General features: G+C 42.7%; 1 protein-coding gene across 2 annotated transcripts in view; it reads left to right on the top strand.

The window, feature by feature from the left end:
* The window catches only part of Papss (3'-phosphoadenosine 5'-phosphosulfate synthase), a 93,205-nt gene extending 82,411 nt beyond the window's left edge, over nucleotides 1-10,794 (top strand). For both annotated transcript variants that reach the window (XM_050195841.3, XM_050195840.3), the window contains exons 10-12: nucleotides 2,457-2,599; nucleotides 8,726-8,851; nucleotides 9,401-10,794. In XM_050195841.3, coding sequence (XP_050051798.1) covers nucleotides 2,457-2,599; nucleotides 8,726-8,851; nucleotides 9,401-9,640 — 509 coding nt within the window. In that variant the 3' untranslated portion in view covers nucleotides 9,641-10,794. The remainder of the gene's footprint in view (nucleotides 1-2,456; nucleotides 2,600-8,725; nucleotides 8,852-9,400) is intronic.
* Nucleotides 10,795-13,794: the final 3,000 nt, after the last annotated feature.

Raw genomic sequence — 13,794 nt, 5'->3', positions numbered from 1 at the left:
CGCAAGGTCACAGCTGTTTGGACTGGTGGTCAGGGAGAGACTAAAGTTATGGGCAGAGTGTAAATGTGGGCTAAAAGAGATCCTGATATATTTTTCATGTAACTATTTTTTTTCTTTTTGTCGTTCTCTCATTCTGAACTGTACATTCAACAGTTCAGCATTTTGGATGCAGTATCGAAACAAATGAGAGCCAGCGGAGCAGCTGCCGCCTTGTCACTTGCAAAGCCTCGCATCTGTTCTTTATTGATTTGGAGCGCACATCCAGCTGGAGGGGCATGTGCCTAGCATTGGCACAAACAAGGTGTCGTACTGGCAAATAGCACAATGCATTTTGCTCACCGGTTACACATAAGTCATTGTCACAAAGACAGCCAAAATGCCTGTAAAGTGCACAAAATTCATAAAACTGCAAAACAGTTAGTTCACTAAATAAGGGAAATGAAGCATGGTGGTCTATGGAAGCCTTCCAAGGGAATAGAAAAATTTCCTACTGGATGCATGAGGTATTTGTGGATATAATGATGATTTCAAGGATAGCTACAGTATTTCAGTCAAGCATTGAAAAATATCCATTCCAAGTTTTTTTACATTGTTTCTTTTACTACCGTTTTCAAAGGCTGTTGAATAAAACCATTTTCACCCTCAATTATTGACTGAATTTGGCTTCGATAATGGGTGCATGCTTGGATAGCATAGTGGATGTTAATGTTGGGCAGTGCTTCCACAATAGCAGCATTTAGCGAGTTTTTAACATTGCATGACTGCTTGTTAGTCTCCCTCTCAGTGTTACTGCTCATACATAACAGCATAGCAGGTTTATGTTGAGAATTAGAGACGCCACATTGAGGGTGGCATGGCTGCCAATGTTCACAGCTAGCCACCCTTGGGCCTTACAGGACTGTGGGAGAAAGCAAATCCATTACAGCATAGACTGCTTATAACTTACGTCGCCAGAGTCACGAATTAGGTTCTATACACCTCCTGATAAGCAGTACCATGTTATAAGCAAAACATTTTTCAAAAGCTGTGCATGCTTAAAACATATAGACCAAGCAGTTGTGTGCGTCTGGGAATCGAAGCATACGACTGGGATGTGCCCTCACTTTTGTTGGCAAGTCGATTCCCCTGTTTTAGAGCACAGCTCTTAGGCGGCCATTCCTGCATCAGCATCGGCGTTGTCCCTCGTAACCAAGCGAATGAGCACAGCGAAGGATGAAAGCGAATGTGGAGCACAGTGGGAGATGAAAGACTGCAATAGCGAAGAGAGTGAGGAGGAAAGCGTAGTGCCACGGAAGCCGGGCTTTGTGGCGATGATGGCTACAAGATGGTGCCAGAGTAGTGCGCATCGTCTGTATGGAAACAAAGCGCTGCGTCAGCAGAGATCTGTCTGCAGCAGCTGCTGTGAATCGCACCCACGCGTCACCCATGCGCTGCCTCTTGTGATCTCCCGATTAGTGAGGCAGTTGCATCACACTTCACTCTGTTTGCAACGTGCCGCATGAGACAGATTGTGCGTGCCAGCCAATATATCGCAAAATGAAAACACATCTACAACTGCACTCAAATTTGCATCAGAGAGTATCATAATCGTCGGTGAATTTTTTTCATGTGCCGTACAGCCACTGCGAAGCATTTCGTTCACTCTGCACCAAACTGCAACTTTGTCCGCACATGCCTCGCGAGACAACGCTGGTTAGGCATAGCCGTCGAAAGCTTTCCCGTGATATATGTTCATACCTGTAGACACATGTGTTGATCTGCCGTGAAATAACACACTCAGGCTGCACTTGCACGTGAAGCAGAGTTTGCTGGTGATCAGCCGGCAACTGATCAGCCGGCAATGGCCATAATTGGCCTTTCAGGTTTCTCACTCATCATGTCCTCTGCCTGGAGAAACTTTACTGCCTGAATGGCATCTGGCCACTGGCAGTGCTTATTTCTCTTTGTCTAAGATGGTAATTGGTCGTAGCCTGTTGTCTGAGCCCCAACAAATAAGATTTGGTAACATTCAAGAAGGTTATCGCCAAGTCGCTATGGTCTGCATGTAAGGCAGCTAAGATAGTGTACAGATTCATCTCCTTTGTCAAACTGGAAGCTGATACCCTGGAAAAAGTGCTAGATAGGTGATAGAAGGGTTGGTGAAGACAAAGTAAGCATCTAGACAGATGGAATTCTGATTCGAAGCAGTGCACACTGATTCGAAGCAGTGTGCTGAAATACCTCACGCAACCAATAAATCAACTTTTTTAGGTCAAATTTCATTAGCTCAAGGTCACTCTAGTATGTTCCAAAATGCAAAGCACTAGTAACTAATTGTTTCACTGTAGAACACTAGCTACAAGTGAGCAACAGACATGGTAGCAATTCTTTGTTCATTCTACACGTGATTGAGGCTACAGTATCTGTGGCCTGCAGCCATGCAGACAATGCTGTATTTTTCGCTTCTTTTTTCCCAGGTGGCTGGACGAAAGACGATGATGTACCCCTGGCAGTGCGCATGAAGCAGCACAGGGCAGTACTGGACAGCGGTGTTCTAGATCCCAAGCTCACTGTACTGGCCATCTTTCCTTCCCCCATGATGTATGCTGGACCAACTGAGGTAATTAAAGCATGCCATTTAGCTTGAAACATGTGATTTACAAGATTTACAGTGTGCTAATCATGTACACATGTTCATCTTTCAGCGGGCTGAAAGATGAACAAGAATTACTCAGCCTGTCTACTGTGAAGTATATATGGCCTGCATGTCCAAGTGATCAGCGTGTTAATAAGCAGTAAACACTAATGTACAAAAATTGTGCTAAATATGCAGCAAACTATCCACCCACCAGTATTTAATGTGCCATGGAGTGTGTCAAAACTTTGTAAAATACTGGCCAATGGTACTATAGTTTGAGCACTGGTACTGAAACTTTTCTGGTTACTGCTCCAGAAAACGCACCTTAAAGGGGCCCTGAACCACCCCTCTGGCTTGGTGAAATAACATAGTCCGCAGGTAAAATATGCTGTGAACATCTCGGCGAAGTTGTGCTGACATATGTGGTGCGTGGAGCTCTCAAGCGGATCGCGAAGTTGCCTTTCTCTCAAACGCTTTTTTTTTTTTCAACAGAAAGCCCTGCCCTCGCTCTCTTCTGGATGCTTCTTGTCATCAGATGCTTTATTTCGTCATACCCTTAGGCGGCTGCTATTGGTCGATAGCTGATATCAAGCTGCAGTCGGCTACATGGCATAGATACTGCGGCCACCGCGAGGTGCCGCCACGAGTCCACTGGCTAAGCGCACGGCGCATTTCTGAGGACAACTGCGTTTGGCTTATGTTTAGCGCGTCGTAGGCACCAAAGGCGGAAACCGTGGCGTCTACATTAACACTCAAAATGAAATTTGAACTGCGTGCCACGGTGAAATTGTGGGCATGCCCCACTGCACTGCAGCCTTCGTAGTGCAAGGCATTAAAGAAGGAACGGCAGCACAGTGGAGGCGGTGTTTGATTGTCTATAGCTTTGTTTATGCTGAACGCAGTGAAGTACTTTTTGCAGCAAAGTATTTCTAAAATGGCCTATTTTCACTTCAAATGCCTTTCTCCACTTCCATAAAAAGTTGTTCAGGGCCCCTTTAAATCTACTCAAGTGAAAGTCAGGGCCAGTGCTGTACTAGACATATTTTTTTTATCCTTTGCCACCATTCACTCTGATATTTTGTTTACTTGCACCGTTGTCCTAACTTTGTGTCAGGAGGTGACGTGCACATGTGTACGCACACACCACACACACGAGAGAAAGACACATATACAGAGATAAAAATCTAGCTGTTACAGGGACCATCAACAATCCAGAACATGTTCTTGGATTATGATGCCAATGGGAAGAGCATGTCTCAAGGGGATGGAAAGAACCATGGCTTGTCTCTTAAACGAAAAATTGTGAAATAAATTGTGCACAGAAGGTTGAACAAGGGTTACATGAGTCGACGTACTGCAGTAAACCATCATAATGAGATAGAATAAGTGCCACATGGTGTCACATTAACATGTGAACCTTAGTTTCTATCAAGCACACTTGTCTCTTCATCAAAAGTTTTCTCTTCATTAATATTGTGGCTTTCATGTATTGTGTGTGTATAACTATGGCGAGTTTTTTCTTAAAAGTTGCACCGCCTATGCTCTAAATATTATCGCATTGCCTGCTATGCACAGCCTAGTGACTATTGTTGTTCTCCTAGATTTTCACCTCCCAGATTTCCTACATGCTTCTTCTCTTTCTTCTCTTTTTCCTTTCTGGCCCCTTGGAAGAGTGTTGTTTTCATTCTTTTGTGTTCCCAGCTTCCTGAAAATGCCTGTCTCGGCAGTGCCAGCTACAGGCACTGCTGGTGGGTGCCTTCCACCCGTCATAAAATGGTGCTGGTATCTGGGATGCACATGGAAATATTTTCTAATGTTCTCAAAACTTTCTAAGGTCATTTTTTGGCTATTTTAGAATACAATGTAGTCCACCTTTATCGATAACAATTTAACTACCGTAAAATCCCGAGAGATAACCCACCTAAAATCGAGAGAAAATAGTGAAAATATGAGGTGGGCTAACTTTCAGTGTGGTGGCAAACTTTCAGGTGGGTAACTTTCAGTTTTTTTAAGCCGGGAGCTTGGTCAGGGGTGGGGCATGTCTGAATTTTAAGGTAGGCCCGAGCAGACACCGTAAAAATTTTGACGTAGCGGCGAGTTGGAGCGGGAACTTGAAGGTGGCGTTGCCACCTGTCTTTTGTTTGTGCGTCTTCCCTGGCCTATCAAGGCTCCTCTCATGGTGACGGTGGCCTTTTCAATGTTGTAGGAGGGTAATTTATGAACACACCTAAACTTAGTTTTCAATTGACAATTGCTAATTTGTAAAATTGAGTTACTCGCACTATGTCTGGTCCTGCCAACCTGGGCAGTATTACATAGCATAAAATGCCCTTTAACTCGGAGGCATTTGGCCCTGCATCAGTTGTCGTTTGGCACATTTGTTGTCAACCAATATAAGCTCGAGAGCATGGGTGGTGCTGCACAAGTAATGACAAATGAGCAAGGCAAAAGCAACACTTGAGCCCTACCAAAACAAAGTGATAATGTTTTGTTCGCTGTAGCCATTGCTTTGAAAAGAACTGCAGGAACGATTCGAACAACTAAAAGTTGAGCAAGTTGGTAGGGATTCATGGTACAGAAAGCAGATGGGAACATAGTGTCCTTTCCCCACATATTGTGCCGCGAGCATGCAGAATTCCTGCGGCACAGTACACGCAGCAAGTCATTTCTATTGTTTTCTTCCAGTGTGAGACATCCAACCAACTTGTAATTAATATACTTGCTTGCAAGAGTACAATATAAAGCAACCATGAATATAACACAGAAATGCAAAACTAGGTGTAGGAGGGTACTTTTGATTGCGTAAAAAAAAAAAGCTAAGGATGCAAAATGAACACATAATCTTATGTTTAGGATAGCGTCTTTTAGCATAGTCATTTAGCACAGTGTGGTGCACACTGGCATCATTGTAATGCAGATTGCCCATCACGCACTTGTAGTGAGGCAACTGGGCAGTTTAGTGAAGGCAGTACCAGTGCCATCGCCACCACATTAGTACTTGACATGAAATGGCAAGGTGCCACTGGGAGCTGCCAATACAGTGGTTTCAGTCTCTGTTCTCTTGTGACAGCCATGTCACGTGACAATGCCATCACTCGGCTTAATAGCTTTTGGGGTAGGTATGACATACACCGCAACTTTAAAAAAAAATGCACATACTACTTCAACCTCACAATTTCACTGTCAGCTTGCGGCATGTACACTGAGGCATTTCTCCTTGTTCTTTTTTTCTCTACTATGTTTTTGTGGAAAAAACGTATATTTACAAATATTTACGAGTAAGGCAAGTAGCACATGCGTAACAGCAGTAAAGATGGCGAGGAACAAGCTCTACCTCTTCATCAGTGCCAGCCTAATGCTTCAGACTTCTGTCTCGTGGCATTAGGCCGCCGAGGCGAAACGTGATGCCCACATTGGCTGCTTGCAGCAGGGAACGGCAACGCGTTTGGATTATCGTCTATTAAAAGCCTGCAGTACGCTACCAATGGCACTACACACCACGTGCTGTAAAACATAGGTGAAGATGCTTATCAGAGTAGGTTTAGCGGCGATAGCTGTGAATACAGCGTGCGATGACCGGGGCAGAGATTTGCTGGTACCGCAATAAGAAACTGTGCGCGTCGTCATTTTCACATGAGACGAGCGGCTATATACTGTTTTCCATGGAGCGCCTTGCACCTTTTTCTTGTTCACGTGGGATCTAGCGGCCAGAAAACAAATATGATCACACTCTGCAGCATAGAATGGTGGCACGTTTTAGTTATCGCCTATTAAAAACGTGCGCTATGCTTCCGACGGCACCATGCAATGTGAAGCAGATAGGCAAAGATGCTTAATGCAATAGGATTGGCGTTGATAGCTGTGAATGCCGCGTGCAATGGCCCTGGAGAAGAATTGCTGGTACCCAAATGAGAACCTGAGTGCTCGCCGGCGTTTTCATGTGAGACAGGCGGGCGAGTATTGCGGTGAAGCTGCCGTGCGGGCAGCCATATACTGTTCTCGATCGTGCACGCCTTGCACATTTTCTTGTTTACATGGGGATCTAGTGGCCAGAAATTGTATCATACGATCGCAGTTTGGCGACGTACTTAGCGTTTGTGCCAAAAAATCGTGCTTTCCAGAACCGTATGAACCGGTAAAGAATAAGCATAACTCTACTGGGTCATTTTTTGTGTTCTCGATAGCGAATGTTGACGCCGGGAAAACGTACGTAAGGGGAACGTATCAACAAGGTTATACTGTATTATTGCACCAGCATGCAGTAGGGAATTAACAATCACATGTCAAAAACGGCAAAAAGTTGCTTGCTGTCTCTTCCTCAATGTCATCATGCAGCGTCATGACAAGCAGCTGGACCCACCAACACTATTAACTGATTTTGTGATTACAAGAGTATTCTCGGTAATACATAATTGCAAATTTTTAGTTAAATAAATGAAGCATGTGTGATCTCAAAAACAAAAAATTTCATTTTTACACTGCCGCATAGATGCGTCTGCTGTGTGTGGCCTCCGAGCAGCTACGTAGCATAGTCTACCGCACCTGCCAGGGGGTGCCACAATGAGCCCTTTCGCCACCGCGACACTTAACTCTTACCTGGGGCTTCGCCCTCTCGGCTTCTCTGCTGTGTGGCTTCCAGTGCGCTCGCGGAGACTAAGAGAGAGAAAGCCTGGTATTGGTTCGATAACTCCTCTAACACTTGAAAGAGTCTAAAATTATTTGCGGCATGATATTTGTTAGGTGACATCCTTTAATACTGAGGTCATTCTACAATTGGTTGGAAAAGTGTTCTGGGGTCCCTTTAAACAAAGTGTCACTGTTACAACAAAAAAAAGAAAATTTTTTATCGCATTGTTGGTGCTCGCATATCCTGGGCTTATATACTACGTACACTTGCCTTCTGAGCACTTCATAGTTTGTAAAAAGCAGAGGAACTCCTCGTAAATATAGAGGTAACTTTTTGCTAGCCCCTGCAGCATTCAACAGGGCCCGAAGGGGTGGACACAAGGGTTTCAGAGCAGTGGCAGCTGCACTGGGGAAGTCACGTGGAGTGTTTCTTGGGGATTTAGGACATGTGCAGCGGGCTTTCCTGTGGCAGCGGGTGATTGGTGTCATGGCTGTGTCAGCGCTTTTCCCTTACGCCAGCTGCCCAAACACCTACATGCGAGCGTTATTCAGCTGCCGCATACATGTACTGCTGCTGTGTCTCGCAGCTGGTGGAAGGCAATTGCTGCGTTTATCTTGGCAACTTCTGCAGCTTGCCTTCTCGATCCGAAAAGACCACTCTGCATGCTTCATGCTGCGATGCCCAAAGTTCAAGAGCTTTACTACGCTAGTGTGGCACTTGTGAATGTCCAGTCATTGCAGAAATGTGTTCAGAAGTGATGGTAATAATTAACATCAGACTTTGCATTATGTGTATAGGATAAAACACCTTTATTGCCGTTGAATCATATGTCATGTGCGTGCCCCACTTAGTATGTAGCATGGACAATGGGTGTGGGAATGTCACAGACACCACACAAAAGTCAATCAAGATATTGCATGTTTTGCCACAACATAATTCTGATTCTGTCTCAAAAGGCCTACAATATAACTGTACTGTGCACATTTATAGGGCCTTTTGCTGGATATCCGCAGGCACAGTGGCCTTAATTAGTGACAAGATTCATGAACATTATCACTTTACGAATGTTTGAAGAGCAGCAACTTTCTTTTTCTTCTGAAGACGTGAGGTGGTGCATGGATCTTGGTCAGCGCATTTGCACGAGCCAGTTTCTGATTTTCCAATTACCTCTGAATTTTAGTGGCTATCTATATTTTGTCCATTGTCCTTCAGTTTACACTATATTGTTAAATTTCTTAACTCATTTTTGGAGCACTCCTTGAAGGCTTATTGCTATTTGGTATTGTAGACATGTTGACATAAAACATACATAGGGACGTTGCTGTTTTTGGCAATCACTTGTGTTTGGGAATAAATTGGCATGCAGCATGATATCCAGACCAGAATGAAATATTGGCCTCAACTTTGAACGAGGATCAATGTAATATTACGACATCTTCACCTTTGAAGAAGCTGCATACTTCAATGTATTGTCCATGTAGGTCCAGTGGCACGCCAAGGCAAGAATGGTGTGTGGCAGCAACTTCTACATTGTAGGCCGAGACCCAGCAGGAATGCCCCATCCAGAGACGAAAGAAGACCTCTATGACCCAACTCATGGTGCAAAGGTGCAGTGCACTTTTCTCTCTCCCACATAGCTCATTTATAGTCAAACAGTCAATTTACTCAATTCGTTTTCCCAAAATGTATTTAAAAGTTTCTGACAGAAAATGTATCTTGTTTTTATTTTTTGTTGTATAGCTGTCAGCCCAGTAATTACGCTGTAGAGCTTCACTTTCTCAAGGGCTCAACAATTGTTACCTTTTAATGCAACCAGTTCTAAACATGCCAAACAATTTCACGCCACCGTAATTGGCAACGGGGGACAGTCTCATAGTACCAGGCACCACAGATTCATACACACACACTGATTACGCTGCTGACAGCTGAGTCAATTCAGCGCTCAACAGGACAGGAGGGGAGGTCAATTTCACCTGCATTTCCAAGAGAAGCACACAATTGAAAGGGTAAATTTGGCAGATTTCGACAACATAGTCATTGTATGCCCTTGTGGAACTTTTGAGGCCTGCATTTGGAAATGTGCATCAGTTTAATCTGTTAAAAGTGGAAACTAAACTCTGTAATTCTACATTGCTCCTATAATTTGCATTTCACAGGTGTTGACCATGGCTCCTGGCCTTACACAACTCGAAATCATACCATTCCAAGTTGCTGCCTATGACACAAAGAAGAAGAAGATGGCAATGTTTGAGCCTGAACGGAAAGAGGACTTCTTGTTCATCTCTGGCACCAAGATGCGCAGCCTGGCACGCAGTGGTCAGGAGCCTCCTGCAGGGTTCATGGAGCCGTCTGCCTGGAAAGTTCTTTCTGATTACTACCGCTCTACAGCGAACTGATGTACAGCCTTATAGCTGCAATGTCTTTCTGCTCCTTTCACAACGTTTCTCCCTCCTGCCTCATTTTTTTTCATCCCCTCCCACTTATGTTGCAAGCTTCAAGGTCTGTTTAATAGAACATTGCTCTCACTTTTTTTTTTTTTTTTCACAGACATTAATGTTTAGGAAAGCATTACACTGCATGAAATGATGCAGTCGCTATGTAGTGAAGCTTTTGAACCTGACATGTGTTTTTATTTTACTGGTGGTGGGAGAAACTTGTTCCTTCAGGGTTGGAGTTAGCTGGTCATGCGATTTATTTGCAAGAGTTTTATATGAAGACAGTGTGATGGGGGAACAAGGATTGTGCCTCATAGGAGCTTAACTGCTTTAGTCAGCTAGAAACAAAAGTACCGAACATGGTTTCCAACAAGCCATAAAGTATGAAATCATCTTGTTGGCATCGGTAGACATATTTAGACTTTTTACACGTGCATGCACTTTTACTGTTCCATTTTTGTTACTGTTGTACTCGGAAAGAAAGTGTTTGCTAATATTTTATATACATATATATATATATTTTGCTTGTTTTATATTAGCATATCCTCATTTAACCGGCTCCACATTCTGCATGGTGCTCAAGTGTGAATTGTGTGATCTTGAGAAAGGCTCAGAGAAAAGGGGGTATCTCCATCGTACAGTGCAGTGATTTTCTTTTCTTTTTTTTTGGTAGTCAACTGGGACCAATATGCTCAATGTGACATGCAACATGGTAGCAGCATATCTAGAGATTAGGCAGTAGGCTAAGTACTGTGGCTTATACATATATAAATGTACATTTGTTTTTTACATCTGTCAATTGTGTCTGGAATATTAGGCACACACAGTTTGCTGGCACATTCATTGTACACATAAATGGTCGTGGCTGCTGTGTCCAAGACTGTATCATGAGCAGCCAACTTCGTGGTGCAATAGTACATGTTGCACTTTAAGACAACATATTGTGATCCTTGTGCAATTTCACTATTGTAATTGTTATTGCAGGAATTTGGTTTGTTTGAAGATTTTTCATATACATGTTTTAATAATGGTTGTTTTAATATGCAAGCTACAGCTGCATTCTGGCTAATTGAATGCTGGTCAGAATGCTTGTTAATAAAAATGTTGAAAAGGCATCTTGTGACTTTGTGTGTGGTGTTGCCTTTTCTTGGAGCATATACAGGGTGTCCCAGCTAACTTTAGCCAGAGTTTAAAATATGTGCCAGATAGCTGGACAGAACCAAGCTAATGTTGTTTGCCATCATTTGGAGATACTCTGATTATTTTTTGCGTTCTGCCTAACTACACAATTAGTATGAATTAATTAATCAATTTCTCAAATATTATAATTAGATGAAAAGTGTCAATGAAAAAATTGTAGAGTGACGTGAAAAAATCCCAATGTAGCTTTCTGTTGCTCAGCATGTGCTACACAAATGTGTTTTTCCGAGCGTGAAAGAAGCCCACGAATACACAGAAAGTGCCGCGAGTGACCATTCGCACGGCAATTTTGCGTGCATTCGCGGGCTTCTTTCACACTCGGAAAAACACATTTGTGTAGTACATGTTGAGCAACAGAAAGCTGCATCTGGATTTTTTCATGTTGCTCTACGATTTTCTCATTGACACTTTTCATCCGATTAGAATATTTGAGAAGTTGATTAATTCATAGTAACTGTGTAATTAGGCGGAATGCAAAAAATAATCTGAGTATTTTCAAGCAACGGCAAACATTACCTTGGTTCAGTCCAGCGACGCGGCGTTTGCATATATTTAAACTCCAGCTAAAGTTAGCTGGGACACCCTGTATATGTATTAAGTTCATTGGAGAGGTACTGCAGCCTATTTGTCTTGGGCTTCTAACTGGTTCGAAGTGGAACATGATTCAGGGTAAACGATTTACATCTTGGCAGGCAAAGAAATATGCTGAATTTCAGGATTTTCTTTGGTGCCATTACATTTTATTTAGTTTATTCATAATACAACTCCAATTGTGCTATTACAGTGGTGGAAGTACAGCACAGCAAAAGATGTGATCAATATACATGCAATGCTACCAGAAAGTTTGGTAGGCAATATTTGACCGAATTCATCATATACAAAATATTCTACAACGCATGCGCATGCAAAAGCAGCATTGCAGACAAATGTATTTGCAGAAGTGAACCGACTTGGAGGAGTATATGATGCTAAAATTTTGCAAGGAAAGTTTGTGTTGAGTCTCATCTTAATATGGTATGAGGTAGCATATTCTACTTACTGATAGCTCTTGAAGAGAAAGAGAAAAAAATAAAGATGTGCAGAAGACTATTTCAGACTACTGAAGGTGAAATGTACATGAAAAGAATGGGACAGACACTGACAAAGGTGAAAATATTATTGGACAATGTTTCAGCCCCCACACTGGTTTCATATTCACAATGAATATACAGGCATAGTCAAAAGCTTACAGGATATTGGTTCTGCAAAGGAGTCCTATTGTCAACGTAGTTTTAGCTTGCATCCATTTAAACAGTACAACACTAAGTTTCTTAAATAGCACACACAGTCCATTTGAAATCCAGGCTGTGTGCCCAGGCTTGAGAAATATCCTGCTTTTTCTCGGGTCTGGCATTACAAACTTTTGACTTTACCTTTACATGCATGTACAGTGCAGTCCACTGGGAAACACAAGAATAGAGCATGTGTGAATTTTTTTCCCTTGACAGGAGTATAATTGCCAATTTTACAGCGGATAAGTTGTGGTTGGTGGCACTGGCACTTTTTTACACCCCTGTTCTGTGCATTAATATATCTCCAGCTGACACTTGTAGCTTGTGTGCTAGCAAAGTGAGAGCAGCACTTACGGGCGTTTCCTTTAATAGTGAACCACACTGTACAGGCACGTAAAGTGGTTATAGAAACCCTGGTGGGTATGTTTCTTTGCAAGCTACATTAAAAGATAATGCGAGCTCCAACAGCAGTACAGAGTTGGTAGCCTTGCCTGGCGTGGTGGCATAGTGGCTTTGGCATAGCACTGCTAAGCCAGAGGATCGGTATCAAATACCAGCCTCTGCTGCTGCATTTTGTGGGGGGAGAAATGAAAAAACAACCATGTACCGTGCATCGGGTGCATGTTAAAAAAACCACAGATGGTCGGAATTAATCCAGAGTCCCTCACTAGGGCATACCTCATGATCATATTGTGGTTTTGGCATGTAAAACCCCAGAATTTTTTTAGTTGGCAGCCTCAATCACACCATGGGATGTTGAAACGTAATTGATGTAAGAGAGATTTAAATCACCCATGTTCAGTATATTATTGTCATGACGAAGTTTTAATGCCATAAAATTTATTCCATTTTGTGACACATCAAGCTGTGAAATTGATAACCTGCATGTGTCCCTGAGAAAAGCCTTGTGCTTGTTCAACTCTGCCCTTGCTACAGTGTCGCTTTTAATGGACATATTTATTTCTATATATGTTTTATTAAATCAAGAGCATAATTCCACCATTGCAACAAGTTTTGCAAGTTTAGCAAAGTACTCAAATTCCAGATGCTACCAGGTACCATACTAAAGTATCTAGGACACATCCTATAATTGTATCAGCAGATGCAAAATAGACGTGCTAAATGGTGCCTTACACTATGTGGATTATCATCTCTCTATCGATAGAATTTCTTAGTCAAAAATAAAAGCACTTCTAGGCAGACTGCTGAGGTGTACTGACACAATCATGGTGGAAAAGGATAGGCTTGTAATGTCTCCAAAACCTGATGTTTGCATAATCAAATGCTATTTTTCAGAAGCATATTTCCAATTATGGTTGAACGCCACCATTGACTGGCCACCAGAACATTTCCACCCAAAGCTATTTCGACACTGTGAAAGCGCAGTATTGAAGGCATTCAGGTAATGAGTTTGACAAAGCGACCTACTCTATCTACATTAAAGCCAAACCCCATGAGAGCAATCTTGTACGCGACAGCACAAAATCGAGCAATGAAACAGGCTGTCACGTAAACAGGCCGCTCGTTCTTGTTGCCCAGTCGCTCGGTTCTGGAAATCTAGAATTCACTGCTCGTTGTCTGGAAGCGCTATCAGTGACTAGCCAGTATAAAAATCTACTGCAATGCCTTCAGAAATTTTTTATG

This window comes from Dermacentor andersoni, chromosome 1, assembly GCF_023375885.2.
Source record: "Dermacentor andersoni chromosome 1, qqDerAnde1_hic_scaffold, whole genome shotgun sequence".
Taxonomy (NCBI): domain Eukaryota; kingdom Metazoa; phylum Arthropoda; class Arachnida; order Ixodida; family Ixodidae; genus Dermacentor; species Dermacentor andersoni.
This window is presented reverse-complemented; position numbering and strand designations above follow the sequence as displayed.